The sequence below is a fragment of the Neoarius graeffei genome, chromosome 6 (assembly GCF_027579695.1).
Source record: "Neoarius graeffei isolate fNeoGra1 chromosome 6, fNeoGra1.pri, whole genome shotgun sequence".
Classification (NCBI taxonomy): domain Eukaryota; kingdom Metazoa; phylum Chordata; class Actinopteri; order Siluriformes; family Ariidae; genus Neoarius; species Neoarius graeffei.
The window spans coordinates 35,944,251-35,960,452 of NC_083574.1; the positions used below are offsets into that span (position 1 = coordinate 35,944,251).

At 41.6% G+C, this 16,202-nt stretch overlaps 1 protein-coding gene across 1 annotated transcript in view; it reads right to left on the bottom strand.

Annotated features, from left to right (window-relative positions):
- mapk8ip2 (mitogen-activated protein kinase 8 interacting protein 2) overlaps positions 1-16,202 on the bottom strand; it is a 186,397-nt gene that overhangs the window by 4,709 nt on the left and 165,486 nt on the right. Inside the window, exons 3-12 of the mRNA XM_060922899.1 lie at positions 8,843-9,076; positions 8,669-8,747; positions 6,704-6,898; positions 4,069-6,417; positions 2,614-2,689; positions 2,294-2,466; positions 2,070-2,179; positions 1,868-1,990; positions 1,685-1,755; positions 1,485-1,583 (exon numbers count right to left, since the gene is read on the bottom strand). Of these exons, the coding sequence (XP_060778882.1) occupies positions 1,485-1,583; positions 1,685-1,755; positions 1,868-1,990; positions 2,070-2,179; positions 2,294-2,466; positions 2,614-2,689; positions 4,069-6,417; positions 6,704-6,898; positions 8,669-8,747; positions 8,843-9,076 (3,509 nt within the window). The remainder of the gene's footprint in view (positions 1-1,484; positions 1,584-1,684; positions 1,756-1,867; positions 1,991-2,069; positions 2,180-2,293; positions 2,467-2,613; positions 2,690-4,068; positions 6,418-6,703; positions 6,899-8,668; positions 8,748-8,842; positions 9,077-16,202) is intronic.

Consider the following 16,202-nt stretch of genomic DNA (forward strand, 5'->3'; position numbering starts at 1 on the left):
TTAACTAACCTTAAGAGGCCTGTGCGTGTCTAATGTGTGTCAGGAGTGTTTTAAGGCCCTGTCCACACGGCAACGGATTCAGGTGACTCCGATACAATTGCTTATCGTTTAGGCCTGGCGTCCACACGGCACTGGCGTTTTGGGTGCCCAAAACGCAATCTTTTTGAGAACGGGTTCCAGAGTGGAAAGATCTGGCAACGTTGCCATTGTGAAGTCGTCTGGATGAGTAGAACGGATTTGTTTACGATGACGTCACAACCACATGACTGTGAGTGCTTCACGCCGGGTAGAAGTGTAACGAACTCGATGCGAGTTGTCAACAAATCCTATAACTTGGTTCATGAAACGCGCTTACAAAATATTTTCACTGTGAATATTTATTGTGTAATGGTGCAAAGTGAGAGAGAGAGAGAGAGAGAGAGAGAGAGACTCTGCCCTTAGGGCAGAGTCAATCCCGCCAGCAAAAATAGGGAAAAAAAGGAGCGATCTCACCTCTTCAGATGTGGGTTTAAGTCCTACAATACATTCCTCAAAAAGGGCGTAGAAGAGCAAATTAATCCATCAACGTGTAGCATTCAATTTATTCCGGACCATTAAAGACACCGCCTTCCGCGTAGAATCATACGTCATCCTTGCCGCCATATTGGATAGGTCAAAGCGGAGAATAAAGATTAGCTGCGTTTAACTGTACCAACAGGTTTACCGTCCAAACGAGATCATATGGGATTACCTTTCACAGGTGAGAAACAACAAATTAATCCATCAACGTGTAGCATTCAATTTATTCTGGACCATTAAAGACGCCGCCTTCCGCATAGAATCATACGTCATCCTCGCCGCCATATTGGATAGGTCAAAGCGGAGAATAAAGATTAGCTGCGTTTAACTGTACCAACAGGTTTGCCGTCCAAACGAGATCACATGGGATTACCTTTCACAGGTGAGAAACAACAAATTAATCCATCAACGTGTAGCATTCAATTTATTCTGGACCATTAAAGACGCCGCCTTCCGCGTAGAATCATACGTCATCCTCGCCGCCATATTGGATAGGTCAAAGCGGAGAATAAAGATTAGCTGCGTTTAACTGTACCAACAGGTTTGCCGTCCAAACGAGATCACATGGGATTACCTTTCACAGGTGAGACTGGAAAAATACTTTTCATTGTATTTGGTCATTATAATGTAATTTTACGAACAGATTTTCCTGACTTTGTGGCTAATATGAAGTCTCGCGCATAATAGTTTATGCGCATGCGTCCTTACTTCTTCTATTGTTCTGGTGTCTCCGAAGGGACCGTCTTACAGCGCCCCTAGAGGTGTGGGATGTGTATTGCATCGTTTTCAGCAAGCGTTGCGTTGCCATATGGACCTGATATTTTACTGATCGTTGCCCATTTGGACGCGATATTTTTTTAAATAACATCTCGTTGCCGTTGTCGTGTGGATGTAGCCTAAGACTACATTAGAAGTGTTCAGCTCACCCCACACACTCAGCCACAGGCCGCATGGACTCCTGAGAGACAAAGACATGGCATGCAAACCTGTTCAGGACTGGGTGCTTGGTAATGAAGCCAAAGTAACTGCAAAACAGAGACAAAATGACAAAAGAGGGCTCAATAGAGCTGAAACAGTGAGCAAGACTTAATTTTATGTATTGTTTTAAACCACAGAATGTTTGTACCAGTTGTTTTTTGGGTGGCATCCACAGAAAGAGATGTTCTTCATCTGGAAGAAGTGACTACATCTGTCAAACTGGAAGAAAAGAAAGGCATTACACACCCTAAAAAAGAACTTCTGTTTGTGAGTCAGTCTGTTCACTAATACACAAGACTCGTTTCTTTCTTTCTTTCTCTCTCTGTCTCACCTCCTCGGAGAGGTCATACTCATCCTCCAGACTCATGATCAGCTTCACTCCCTGTAGGCTAATCTCCAGCTCACATAAAGATGGAGGACGGAGATGCACTGTCCGCTTCCTCGCCATGGCAATCTACAATGCAAAGACAAACAGCAGACATTTTAGTGCTGATCATCGATACTCATCATGTACTGCCAAGGTTTATTTTTACCTTCTGCATGGCAGCACAGAGGATGCCATTGCCTTGGTGGTAAGGCACTTCAACTGAACCCAAAAACTGCACAGTGAAACTCTCCATCCACGCTGGGTTTCTCTTCATCGCTATGAAAATAATTAAGAAGGAAATCCTTAATGTGTGAGATCAAGAACCTGTGCTTACTGTAAAAACAACATAGGTCTTAATCCACTTACTAACACAGTCATCTTGATTCTTACCCATCAGGTCTTTGGTTTGGCCAATGACCTCATGAGCATAATATGCAGGGAAGATCCCCCGTGCCCCTGTGCGCATGTTGTAGCCACGGTACCAGTAATCATCCTCCTCTTCCTCAACAAAAAGTGGGTCATCGACATCCAGTTCGAGTTCATCTGCATGACGTGGGATAAACCTGGGGAAACGCCAGTCAGAGAGTGATTCTGCTTTTGTTATACAACTGGTATCATGTTGATTTTACTGCTAGCCAAAATTTCTCCATATAGGAACTGAATAAAAACTAACAGCACACAGAATTTTTTTGATGACATCAGTCCTTTACCTGAAGACAGCTCTGTGAGTCTGGTCTCTCTCCTCTCCATTTATTGTGCAAGAGAACAACCCGAACGATTCTGTGCCTAAAACATGAAGCACAAGTGACCAAAACGTAGACGTAAACCTCTCTGATTGTTAGTATGTAAGAACCTACACTGTGTGCATAAGTATGTTCTATATGTAGAATAAATACGTGTATATACTTAAATTATGCCACAAAATCGAGTCGTACATAATCTATAAGCCATGTACGACGAGACTGAGTGGAATAACTGTTTTATTATATCCACATTCACTGGAATTTGAGAAACAGAGCATTTTTATTTTTTGCAAATTCAATAAATAACGAGTGCTCTGAGAGCACAATATTCCCTGCTGGCAACTGTGCCATAACTCTGGTAAAATGTGACTGAATTGAACAAAATTGCAACATGCATGTAACCGACATATGACAAAGAATCCTGTCAAGTTTCGTGAAATTCCTCCAAAAATTGTGAGAGGAGTTGATTTCAGAAGGTGAGCACCCTTCCCCGGACGGACAGACAGATATCACCACAACATAATCCCCCTTTGGAAATTCCTCCACAAATTGTGAGAGGAGTTAATTTCAGAAGGAAAACACACTCTTATGAAATTGTCAAATTATATATTTTTTAATCAAGGGCTGTAACTCTGGTAAAATGTGACCAAATTCAACGAAATTACAATATGCGTATTACCGACATATAACAAAGAATCCTGCCAAGTTTCGTGAAATTCCTCCAAAAATTGTGAGAGGAGTTGATTTCAGAAGGTGAGCACCCTTCCCGGGACGGATGGATGGACTGACATCGCCACGACATAATCCCCCTTTGGACCTTTCGGCCAGCAGGAAATAAAAACTTTACACACAACGTCCGACAAAATTACTTCTGCTTAGAATGTAAACAAATTAGCGAAATGACAGGAGTAATTTGTGAAAAATGCTATAATAATAATTCTTGAAAAATAGAAAAAGATATGCTCTTACCATCAAATACTTTTATTCCCTATTTTGTTGCACTCTTTTTGTATTTTTTGGGGTTTTTCTTCTTTAGGGTTTTTTGGCGGTTGGCAAACCAACTTAAAGGTGCATTACTGCCACCGACTGGGGTAGAGTGTGGAGCAGGCGCTATTGGGTGGGGGAACGACTACTTTTTTTTGCTGTTTTTGTTTCTTTTAAATACTCGATAACAATTTTTGGGGTTTCGTTTTCGAGTAGAGTTTTTATTTCATCCTCAGTTGGTTCAGCAACACGCTCTGCCATTTTATTTTTCTCTACTTACGGTATATGAGCTGATATCCTAGTAGTAGAGTAGCCAATCAGAGTGCACGATTGCTCATATCCAGTGAATGTGGATAGAATAAATCTCAATATACTCAAATCCTATTTATCTTGATCTTACTCAATCTTATTTAGAGGTTGCGAGATTAGATCACTTACTGGAGGATCGTGATGTGCCATTGACAAACACATTGAGGAATTTCTTGGAGAAAGGAAGGTCTGCCTCTGGTGAAGAGTCTTCTTCTGAGGAGGAGCTCAACAACAGATCAGGGCGCATTCCTCCAACAGTCTGGCTCTGCCCATAGATATCTTCATCCTCATCAGCAACCTCTTCATCACAAACAGTGGAGAGTCCGTCACTGTCGTCACTGAGAACAGAGGTGCATCGCTTCAGACTCACCAGCTCCAGAGTAGTATTCTCATCCACAACTAGAGTGTACTTTACTGAATCATATGCCAGGGAGTCATCCACAGGTCTGACACCCACTGGATCAAAGGTATTTCGCAACTCCCGGACACTCTCATCAATTGGTGGGGAACTGTCCAGGTAAGTGTCATCTCCATATGGTGAGGGTGGATTGTGGATAACCTCCAGGAAAGGTGATGCATCCTGTTCGTCTTCATCATTATCTGTGGAGTATGTGAGGCTGAAGCAGCGATTAGTCTGTGCTGTAGGGATGTCAAGCGTCAGACTGTTTTTGACCTCTGTCATTTTTTCCAGAGAAAGTGGATCCATTCTTGTCTCTCGCCCCTCATCCTTGTCACTGATGATGCTCTCGCTTAAGCTGGGGGAGTCCAGGTCCTTCATCCTGTCCATCATCAAGTCATTATTTGGCTCCTCCTCTTCCTCATCCTGTTGATTTTTCAGTGGTCTCTGGGATGTAAAGTCCTGATTTGTGTTGTTGGAGTGGTATCTCTCCAAGCACACAGGAACAACGGTATCATTTGTAGGATTGCTCATATATAGACAAGAACTGACAGCCTTGCATTCTTGCTCCTCTCCTGATCCACAACTGTCTCTTCTATCTTCTTTTTCTTCATCTGTCCTCATTTCTGAGCCCATTGATGGCTGTTCCTGGGAGTCTCCTTCACATTTTGGCATCTGTGTCCTGTAGCCTTCACTTTCATTGAAGGCTTCTGTGTCCAGGTCAGATGAGGGGGAGATGGTGTCAGAGATGGAGGCAGAGCGTCTGAGGCAATCCTCTGGACAGCTGATTGGAAAGGACCCTTCTGAAATCATCTTGTTGACCAGGTTACTAAGAAGCCATGGTGAATCTGAGTTCTCACTAAGTTCATCCTCTGATTCTGACTCGGAGTCTCCTTCAGTGGTTCCATCATAGTCATCCATTGAGGGCAAGAGTCTAGGTTCGACAGGAAGGTAGAAAGATCGTTTAAAGCTTTCCAGGCTATGATCTGGTTCAATCTTCAGCAGCAGTTGCTGAGTTGCGCTGTCATCACAGGGCACAGCAGGAGGCAAAGTCTCATCTGGATCAGCTTGATGTTCAAACTCTTGTTCGTCATCCACATTCTGTAGCCCCATCAGGGCCTGACCATCATCCAATGGATGGATGTCTGGACTGAGCTTCAGATATGGTGAAAGGTCTTGTTTAATGGGCTCAGGTTGGCCTAAAAGTAGAGATGTCTTCAGACCCACAATGCCACTGTCTTGCTCAACATCAAGCTCATGATCCAGTTCAGGGTCAGATGTTGGGGAGCTGGCCTCCTCAATGGAGTTTGTGAGGTGTGAGGACCTTCCACTGCTGGACTCACTAGTCAAGTCCAGTTCTGTCTCAGAGATTGATGAAATCATGTTACTTACCAGGGGACCACCACAGGCAAACTCTGCCTCTAATTCACCCTCAAGATCAGAGTCAGATCCAGGGGAGCTAAGGTCATCACTGTGATGGTCTGACTCTGCATAGCGCTTGGCATTCATGTCAGCAATGCCAGGGTCAGAGGAAGGAGATGTTGTGTCATTTGATGCAACAGCAGCAGGTTGATTAGGAAGCAAGTCACAAGACTCATCTCTGGGTTCAGACTGACTGGACAACGCATGGGCAGAGAGAGAAGAGGGATCTGTGGGTTCAATGCTGGGAAACTCTACATAGGATGAGCCCTCTTCTCCTTTACAATTTAGAGCAAAGGTCTCCTGGCTCATGAAGTCAATCTCAAATTCCTTATCTAACTCCTCATCTGACAGTGGGGTCTCTGCATCATTCCCTAGTGGTGCTGTAGATGATAGGCATTTGCTGGTGCCATCCATCGTAAGGTCGTTCTCCAGCTCTGGGTCATCGGCAGTCTCCGTAGTGATGGTGTATGTGTCATCAGGTCGAGGACGGCACTGTCGGCGTTTGGCATGGCCATTGAGGTCATGGTCAACTTCAGTATCAGAGCACTGGGAAGTGCAATCATCACCTGAGGAGACGCGTTCCTCAAGAGTTGCTTCAGCAGTAGGCTTTATCTCAGTGATTACAGGACCGCCTGAGGAGTTGTGCTGGCCAAAGGAACCTGATTAGAAAAAGAACAGTAAAGAGGGGAGAAAAATAGTAGATTTGGGAAAAAAGACAAAGAGATGTATACAAAGAAGATGAACACAAAACAACATAAAATTAAGTTTCAAAAATATGTAAGGTCTAAAAATTCTACTGTTCTACGTTTGAAATACTTTAGTGATGGACAAAGTGGATGTGATGGGGAGAACACTTGGGAAAGTGTGCTGACAACTTCAGGTTCAGGGTTGTTAATGTTTGTTCATGTTGATGGGCCGCTAGGAGAGTCAGATTTTCTTTTGTACCGTATTCAAGACGCTCGCGTCTGTTGCCCTCAAAGTCGTACAGCAGCGGCCTGCCAGGTGACTGATTGAGACCACAGTGGCCAGGTGGGTTTGGGGGAGTACCTTTGGCGGAGATGGCGGTGCCAGGAGCCCCTGTGCATGTGCCAGTAACATGGGAACCATCCTCAAGACAAGTGTGGCTTGGAGACATACGACCTGTTGTCATAGGTTGGAAAAGTATAAGAAATAGACATGAAGAGTTTAAGAACACCAACTTCACGCTTGTGTACATAGAAAAACTAAATGGTCCGTGAATTCCTAAGATTTGTGTATCTCTTGTGAAAATGTAAAAAAGACTTTTTCTACCCACAATGCTTTAATCACCTACATATGCAAACAATAGCAATAGACTTATCCAAACATTATGCATACTGTATACTGTAATTAGGAGTTTGTTTTATAGAATAAATCAATATTCATAAAAAAATTGCAATGGTAAGCTAACAGCACTAAAGTAATAGACAGAATAAAAATTACCACAAATAACTGAAGTGTCATTTGCAAAGGTGTCAACATTGCTAACCCCCCCCCCCCAAAAAAAAAAAAAAGAAAACAAGAAGGTAAATATCTGGTGAGAGTGCTACTTAGTAATTAGCAGCTCCTCCATTTCTTTTCTTTCTTTTTTTTTTTTTTACCTCGCCTGGAACGGAGTCCACCAGGGGGTGAGGTATTGTTTTCAGTGGGGTTTCTTTGTTTCTTCTTCTTCTTTTTTTGTTTGCAACATTACGGGAAAATGGCCAGACCAATCTTCTTGAAACTTTCAGTATAGATGGGCATTGGTCTCAAATAGAACCTTCAACATTTTGAGGGTCATCCGGTCAAGGTCAAGGTCACCAAAAAGGTCAAAATCTTTTTTTCATGATATTTTCCTTCATGTTCATCATATTTACTTCAAACCAATTCCAAAATGTTCAGCTTTCAATTCTGTTTCCACTGATATGCTACATGATGGGTATCTCTCATAATTGTCTTTCAAACTTTCATTTCTTTGTTTGTTTGTGTGCGTGCGTGCGCGCGCGCGCGCGCGCGCGCGCATGTGTTAACAATCTAGCGTCTAGACAGTTGCACCGATTGACTTCAAATTTTCAGGGTACGTGGGCAATGTTCTGTAGATTACCTGATTAAATTTTGGGGGTAATCGGGTCAAGGTGAAGGTCAAGGTCACCAGAAAGATCAACCCTTTGGTCAAAATAATATATTTTCCATTATAACTCAAAAATAGTTGCCGATAGACAGATGTTTACTATTATGAGCATATAGGAATTCCCATATGGCCTTTCATTTGGCACCGTGATCTTTGACCTTGGGTGACCTTGAAAGGTCAAACTCAAGGTGACGGATTTTCAGAGGGCTGTAACCTGAAAATGGTTGATGGTAGACAGATATTTACCCTTATCAACTTATAGGAAGTGCCATATCATGAGATAAATCTCAAAATCTGTTCACAATATAGTTAGTAAGAACATTTCATTTAGCACCATGACCTTTGACCTTGAATGATTTTTGAAAGGTCAAACTCAAGGTCATGGGTTTTCACAGGACTATAACCTGACAGCTGATGATTGAGAAATATTACCATTATCAACATATAGCTATAAAATAAGTGCTGCTGGGTGAGGTTTGTTTTGCCTGGCAACACTTGTTTTTTTTTTTTGTTTGTTTGTTTTGCTATCCAAAGAGACAAGTGAATGTAAATGTAAATTCACAGGTCAAAGTTCACCAAGATATTTGAAACTACTAGCAACAAATGTGTGTCTTTCATGTCCCATGTCTTTTCTCCTTCAGTGAATTGCTAATCCTGCTAAGCAAACTGTATTTTCATAAATGCTACAGCGAAACCAAAGATATCGGCACCTCTGCAGTTGCCTATATTCAGCTTCTGAAGTAGTCAATATAGTCAATGTAAAAAGCCCTAGCGATAATTACCCTGTGAAGTGGAGTTGCGAAGACATTCCTGCCAGCTTGACTTTCGTGGAGATACACTACTGTTGTTGTTCAAGGAATCCTACAATGACAAAGAATGACAAAGAATGTGCATCTTAGACTTGCATATTTCAAGTTGTATCAAAGCACTATCATACGGTATGTTCATGTGTATACCTGTGAAACTGCAGTGGTCAGGTTTAAGGTTGTGGGGCGGCTCTTAAGGGAACCTAAAGTAGGGGAAGGAGGAGGAGACACAGAAGGAGAAGGTGGAGCATCAGGATCTGCCTCTCCGTCCTCGTCTTCCTCGTCATCCTCGTCTTCATCATCAATCATCTCAAACTCTTGGAAGTCATCTTGGAATGAGCACACAGTATGGTGGACATCACACTTCTCCAGGATGAGGGAGTCCTACAGAACAAGACACAATTACATTCCGGGCTCTTTGTAAAGCTTTATGGCATTTAACTAAATTTTTTTTTTCCAGAAAGTCTGAGCAAGAGCTCAGCACGACTCATAAATATTTCAAGAATACGTTCCCAGAACAAAATGTAGTCCTGTGGTGTGTTGCTAATTCAGGAATGTGACTGAGCACAGGCTAAAATGAGTTCTACAGGAAAGCTGTTATCATTTTAAATGAACAGAATACAGTGTTTTCTTTCTCATCGTACATTATGAGTCTATAGTCCATCACATCTAAAAATCCTAGAATTAAAATAAACTGTTACATTAGTAAGGTGAACATTAAAATGCTAAAAAAAAACCTAATTGATAAACTGAATGAGATTAGAAACCCGTCCAAGACAAACAAACAGACAGAGAGATATAAACGTTCCCCGAATAAATTAATCTTAAGGGTTCGAGAGCATATGGTGAAACTAAAACCTTAAATCTCAAAATCTGTTCACAATATAGTAAAAACACAAGAAACCACTTTCTCTTAAATATGCTTTGTTTTAGAATATAAAAGAAAGAAAGAAAGAACTGTCCATATAAGATTATATGCATAATAACACTGGATATGACGCAACATTTTACACACACACACACACACACACACACACATATACACTATATTGCCAAAAGTATTCGCTCACCTGCCTTGACTCACATATGAGCTTAAGTGACATCCCAGTCCTAATCCATAGGGTTCAATATAACGTCGGGCCACCCTTTGCAGCTAGAACAGCTTCAACTCTTCTGGGAAGGCTGTCCACAAGGTTTAGGAGTGTGTTTATGGGAATTTTTGACCATTCTTCCAGAAGTGCATTTGTGAGGTCACACACTGATGTTGGACGAGAAGGCCTGGCTCTCAGTCTCCACTCTAATTCATCCCAAAGGTGTTCTATCGGGTTGAGGTCAGGACTCTGTGCAGGCCAGTCAAGTTCATCCACACCAGACTCTGTCATCCATGTCTTTATGGACCTTGCTTTGTGCACTGGTGCACAGTCATGTTGGAAGAGGAAGGGGCCAGCTCCAAACTGAAAAAACAGTCTGCATGCCGAGGTGCTTGATTTTATACACCTGTGGCCATGGAAGTGATTGGAACACCTGATTCCGATAATTTGGATGGGTGAGCAAATACTTTTGGCAATATAGTGTATAATATATACATATTAGTGCTGTCAAAAATGTCGCATTATTAACACGTTAACTTGACTCAATTTTAACGGCGATAATTTTTTTATCGCAAGATTAATGCTCTGTGACACGATGTAGGTTTTTCATAAGCTTTTGAAACTGCCAGGAACTTGGAACAGAGACTTTGCTTAGAAAACCGATAGCAGCTAGACTGTAATGCCACGCCCCGCACAGCCAGAGTCCTCTGCCCTCCCCCCAAAGAACCAGCGCGGGCAGGGCGCGCTAGTAGAGATGAGATTTATGGCTCTTTGATGGGATCCGCATCTTTGTGATCCGTTCTTTGAAAAGAGCCGTTCAAAAGACTGGCTCATTTGGCTCTTTTTAAATATTTATTCAGTTTTAAGAAGACAGCGTCTAAAGAAGCCAGATCCCTCTGAACTGTAAACTCAATGCTATCCCAGAAATCCTTCCTGTAATATGCAAATTTGGCCGCCTCTGATTGGACAGCGCGACGCATCAACAGGCAGAAAGTGTAAAAGTACAAAATGTGTTAAGTGAGCTGAAACAGTAAAGATCAGATTCAATGCAATATTTGTCAACGAACAACTTAAAGTTAATATAATAGTGTACTTTATATTATAATCAAGCATGTCAAGCCTACCGTCACTGTGTAACCTGTCTCTCTGATAGACTAACTCAAACAGTAGATTACTTCAGTCATGGTTCTCTTGTTAGTCTGGGGACGAAGAGCCATGATGCTCAGCTTAGGTTTCAGTTTGCAGTGGCTGTGTCAAGACGTGTTATGCTTTGCAATAAGAAAAACATTGGTACAAAACAAGCCCATTCACTTTTTTATGCTGGTAAAAGAATTACAATGGTTTTTCGTGTGACAAAAATGTGCGATTAAATTGCGATTAATTGCGATTTAACTATGACAGTCGCGACATTAATCGCGATTAAATATTTTAATCGCTTGACAGCACTAATATCTATATCTCATCTCATCTCATTATCTGTAGCCACTTTATCCTGTTCTACAGGGTCGCAGGCAAGCTGGAGCCTATCCCAGCTGACTACGGGCGAAAGGCGGGGGGGTACACCCTGGACAAGTCGCCAGGTCATCACAGGGCTGACACATAGACACAGACAACCATTCACACTCACATTCACACCTACGGTCAATTTAGAGTCACCAGTTAACCTAACCTGCATGTCTTTGGACTGTGGGGGAAACCGGAGCACCCGGAGGAAACCCACGCGGACACGGGGAGAACATGCAAACTCTGCACAGAAAGGCCCTCGCCGGCCACGGGGCTCGAACCCAGACCTTCTTGCTGTGAGGCGACAGCGCTAACCACTACACCACCGTGCCGCCCATATATATATATATATATATATATATATATATATATATATATTTTTTTTTTTAAATTAATTAATTAATTCTATCCACATTCACTGGATATGAGCAATTGCGCACTGTGACTGGCTACTCCCCGCCCCCCAATATCTCCTGTTCCACGCTCCAGCCCAGTTGGCGGCGGTAATGCACCCTTAAGATGGTTTGGTGAAGCATGTTGCTGAACCCACTGAGGACAAAATAAAAACTCTACTCAAAAGCAAAACCTCAAAAAATACTAAAGAAAGCAACAAAATATAGAATGAAAGTATTTGATGGTAAGAACGTATCTTTTTTTTAGTTTTCAAGAATTATCGCATTGTTCACAAATTGCTACTGTCATTTTGCTGGTTTGTTTACAATCTAAGCAGAAATGATTTTGTCGGATGTTTTGGATAAAGTTTTTATTTATCAAATTTGCAAAAAATAAAAATGCTCTGTTTCTCAAAATCCAGTGAATGTGGATAGAATAAAACAGTTATTCCACTCAATCTCGTCGTACATGGCTTATAGACAACTCAGTGCTACGCGCCTCATCAGCTATCAGCTTGTGTACGACTCGATTTCATGAAATAACTGTTTTATATATACAGTGGATATAAAAAGTGTACACACCCTGTTAAAATGATAGGTTTTTCTGATGTAAAAAAAAAAAAAAAATGAGACCATGGTAAATAATTTCAAAATTTTTCCCACCTTGAATGTGACCTATAACCTGTACAATTCACTTGAAAAACAAACAAATCTGTTCGGGAGAAAAACATAAAAAATAAAAAGCATACAATAAGCTGGTTGCATAAGTATGCACACCCTTAAACTAATACTTTGTTGAAGCACCTTTTGATTTAATTACAGCCTTCAGTCTTTTTGGGTTCACACCTGCCATCAATTAAAATTACTCTGATTAACCCCAAATAAAGTTCAGACGTTTACTCAGTTGCATCCTCCAGCAAAAGCCAGCGTTCAGAGAGAGCTTACAAAGCATCAGAGGGATCTCATTGTTGAAAGGTATCAGTCAGGAGAAGGGTACAAAAACATTTCCACGGCATTAGATATACCATGGAGCACAGTGAAGACCGTCATCAAGAAGTGAAGAAAATATGGGACAACAGTGACATTACTGAGAACTGGACGTCCCTCCAAAATTGATGAAAAGACAAGACGAAAACTGGTCAGGGAGGCTGCCAAGAGGCCTACAGCAACACTGAAGGAGCTGCAGGAATTTCTGGCAAGTACTGGTTGTGTACTACATGTGACAACAATCTCCCGTATTCTCCATATGTCTGGACTATGAGGTAGGGTCAAAGAAAAACATCCAGGCCCGGCTAAATTTTGCAAAAAAAAAAAACCATCAACTCTCCCAAAAGCATGTGTGAAAATGTGTTATGGTCTGATGAAACCAAGGTTGAACTTTTTGGCCACAATTCCAAAAGGTATGTTTGGCACAAAAACAACACTGCGCATCACCAAAAGAACCCCATACCCACGGTGAAGCATGGTGGTGGCAGCATCATGTTTTGGGGTTGTTTTTCTTCAGCTGGAACAGGGGCTTTAGTCAAGGTGGAAGGAATTATGAACAGTTCTAAATACCAGTCAATTTTGACCCAAAACCTTCAGGTGTCTGCTAGAAAGCTGAAGATGAAGAGGAATTTCATCTTTCAGCATGACAGTGATACCAAGCATACATCAAAATTAACAAAAGAACGGCTTCACCAGGAGAAAATTAAAGTTTTGGAATGGCCCAGCCAGAGCCCAGACCTAAATCCAATTGAAAATCTGTGGGGTGACCTGAAGAGGGCTGTGCACGAGAGATGCCCTCGCAATCTGACAGATCTGGAGCGCTTTTGCAAGGAAGAGTGGGCAAATATTGCCAAGTCTAGATGTGGCTGGCTGATAGACTCCGACCCAAAAAGACTGAATGCTGCAATGAAATCAAAATGTGCTTCAGCAAAGTATTAGTTTAAGGGCGTGCACACTTATGCAACCAGTATGTTTTTTATTTTTTGTGTTTTTCCCCCGAACAGATTTCCTTGTTTTTCAAGTGAATTGTACAGGTTATAGGTCACATTAAAGGTGGGAAAAGTTTTGAAATTATTTATCGTGGTCTCTCTTTTTTTTTTTTTTTACATCAGAAAAACCGATCATTTTAACGGGGTGTGTACACTTTTTATATCCACTGTATACACACACACACACACACACACACACACACACACACACACACAGTATATCAAAGATAACAAAGTGCAATGCAAGAGCAAGAGAGAGATCCAAAAGTGAGAAATCAATAAAAAGCCACTCAGGTTACAACAGAGATGAGTTCCAGTAAAGTAAAAGATAGAAATATCACAGGCCTGATGTCTGATACTGAAGCAGCACTTTACTATGCTTTATATACTAAGGCCCCATTACAATAAAGGCCTGTGTGTGTAAAAACATTGAAGCTGATTTAGTCCACAGAGGACTGTGTCTTTCAAATAGCAAAACAGCATGTTTTGTCTGTTTTGCCTGTTTGTGAATATATGACTATGCAGGTCTCCAGATAAGAACTTCATTATGGGGCATTTCTCATGAAAAATACAAAATAAAGGGTGGCATCTATGCAAATCACGGTGGTGTTGTGGTTAGCGCTGTCGCCTCACAGCAAGAAGGTCCGGGTTCGAGCCCTGTGGCCGGCGAGGGCCTTTCTGTGCGGAGTTTGCATGTTCCCCCCGTGTCTGCGTGGGTTTCCTCCGGGTGCTCCGGTTTCCCCCACAGTCCAAAGACATGCAGGTTAGGTTAACTGGTGACTCTAAATTGAGCGTAGGTGTGAATGTGAGTGTGAATAGTTGTCTGTGTCTATGTGTCAGCCCTGTGATGACCTGGCGACTTGTCCAGGGTGTACCCCGCCTTTCGCCCGTAGTCAGCTGGGATAGGCTCCAGCTTGCCTGCGACCCTGTAGAACAGGATAAAGCAGCTAGAGATAATGAGATGAGAATGAGATCTGTGCAAATCGATAAAACTTGTGATTTACTGAGCATGAAGTTCACTTTGGGAATGTACATTGCACATGCAAATATTTTTAAGAATCTGTTTTTGCAGTTTTTCCCACTTTTAAATAGATTTAAACAATTCACTCGGTTTTAATCATGAGAAACTGTATCCTGATTATGCCTGAGTATTTGAAAATCATGACCTATTACCTCAGCAAAGTTGGTGTCATATTACATATTCAGCACTTATTCACACGAGACCGTGAAGACGTTGGCTCGCATGTAGCTTTTAATATTTATTTAATTAATATTCATATTTTTGCTTGAAGCCATTATGTAAAACATATTACTGGCTTGTTATACTGGACATGCAATTAAGAACGTGTGGGAAGATTTAATTTTCGTTTAAGATTTCATTTGAGTCTCCTTGAGATTTGAACCCGCCACTGCTAATAAGAACAAATATTAAACATGTGAAAGCCTCATTTACATGTTTTTAACCCATGGGATGTTAGAAGAGCAGATGCACGACTAAGACTTTTTCCACTTGATAAAATGGGTAAAGATCTCCATGTACAGTGGTGCTTGAAAGTTTGTGAACCCTTTAGAATTTTCTATATTTCTGCATAAATATGACCTAAAACATCATCAGAATTTCACACAAGTCCTAAAAGTAGATAAAGAGAACCCAATTAAACAAATGAGACAAAACATTATACTTGGTCATTTATTTATTGAGGAAAATGATCCAATATTACATATCTGTGAGTGGCAAAAGTATGTGAACCTTTACTTTCAGTATCTGGTGTGACCCCCTTGTGCAGCAATAACTGCAACTAAACGTTTCCGGTAACTGTTGATCAGTCCCACACACCAGCCTGGAGGAATTTTAGCCCATTCCTCCATACAGAACAGCTTCAACTCTGGGATGTTGGTGGGTTTCCTCACATGAACTGCTCGCTTCAGGTCCTTCCACAAAATTTCGATTGGATTAAGGTCAGGACTTTGACTTGGCCATTCCAAAACATTAACTTTATTCTTCTTTAACCATTCTTTGGTAGAATGACTTGTGTGCTTAGGGTCATTGTCTTGTTGCATGACGCACCTTCTCTTGAGATTCAGTTCATGGACAGATGTCCTGACATTTTCCTTTAGAATTCGCTGGTATAATTCAGAATTCATTGTTTCATCAATGACGGCAAACTGTCCTGGCCCAGATGCAGCAAAACAGGCCCAAACCATGATACTACCACCACCATGTTTCACAGATGGGATAAGGTTCTTATGCTGGAATGCAGTGTTTTCCTTTCTCCAAACATAATGCTTCTCATTTAAACCAAAAAGTTCTATTTTGGTCTCATCCATCCACAAAACATTTTTCCAATAGCCTTCTGGCTTGTCCACGTGATCTTTAGCAAACTGCAGACGAGCAGCAATGTCTTTTTGGAGAGCAGTGGCTTTCTCCTTGCAACCCTGCCATGCACACCATTGTTGTTCAGTGTTCTCCTGATGGTGGACTCATGAACATTAATATTAGCCAATGTGAGAGAGGCCTTCAGTTGCTTAGAAGTTACCCTGGGGTCCT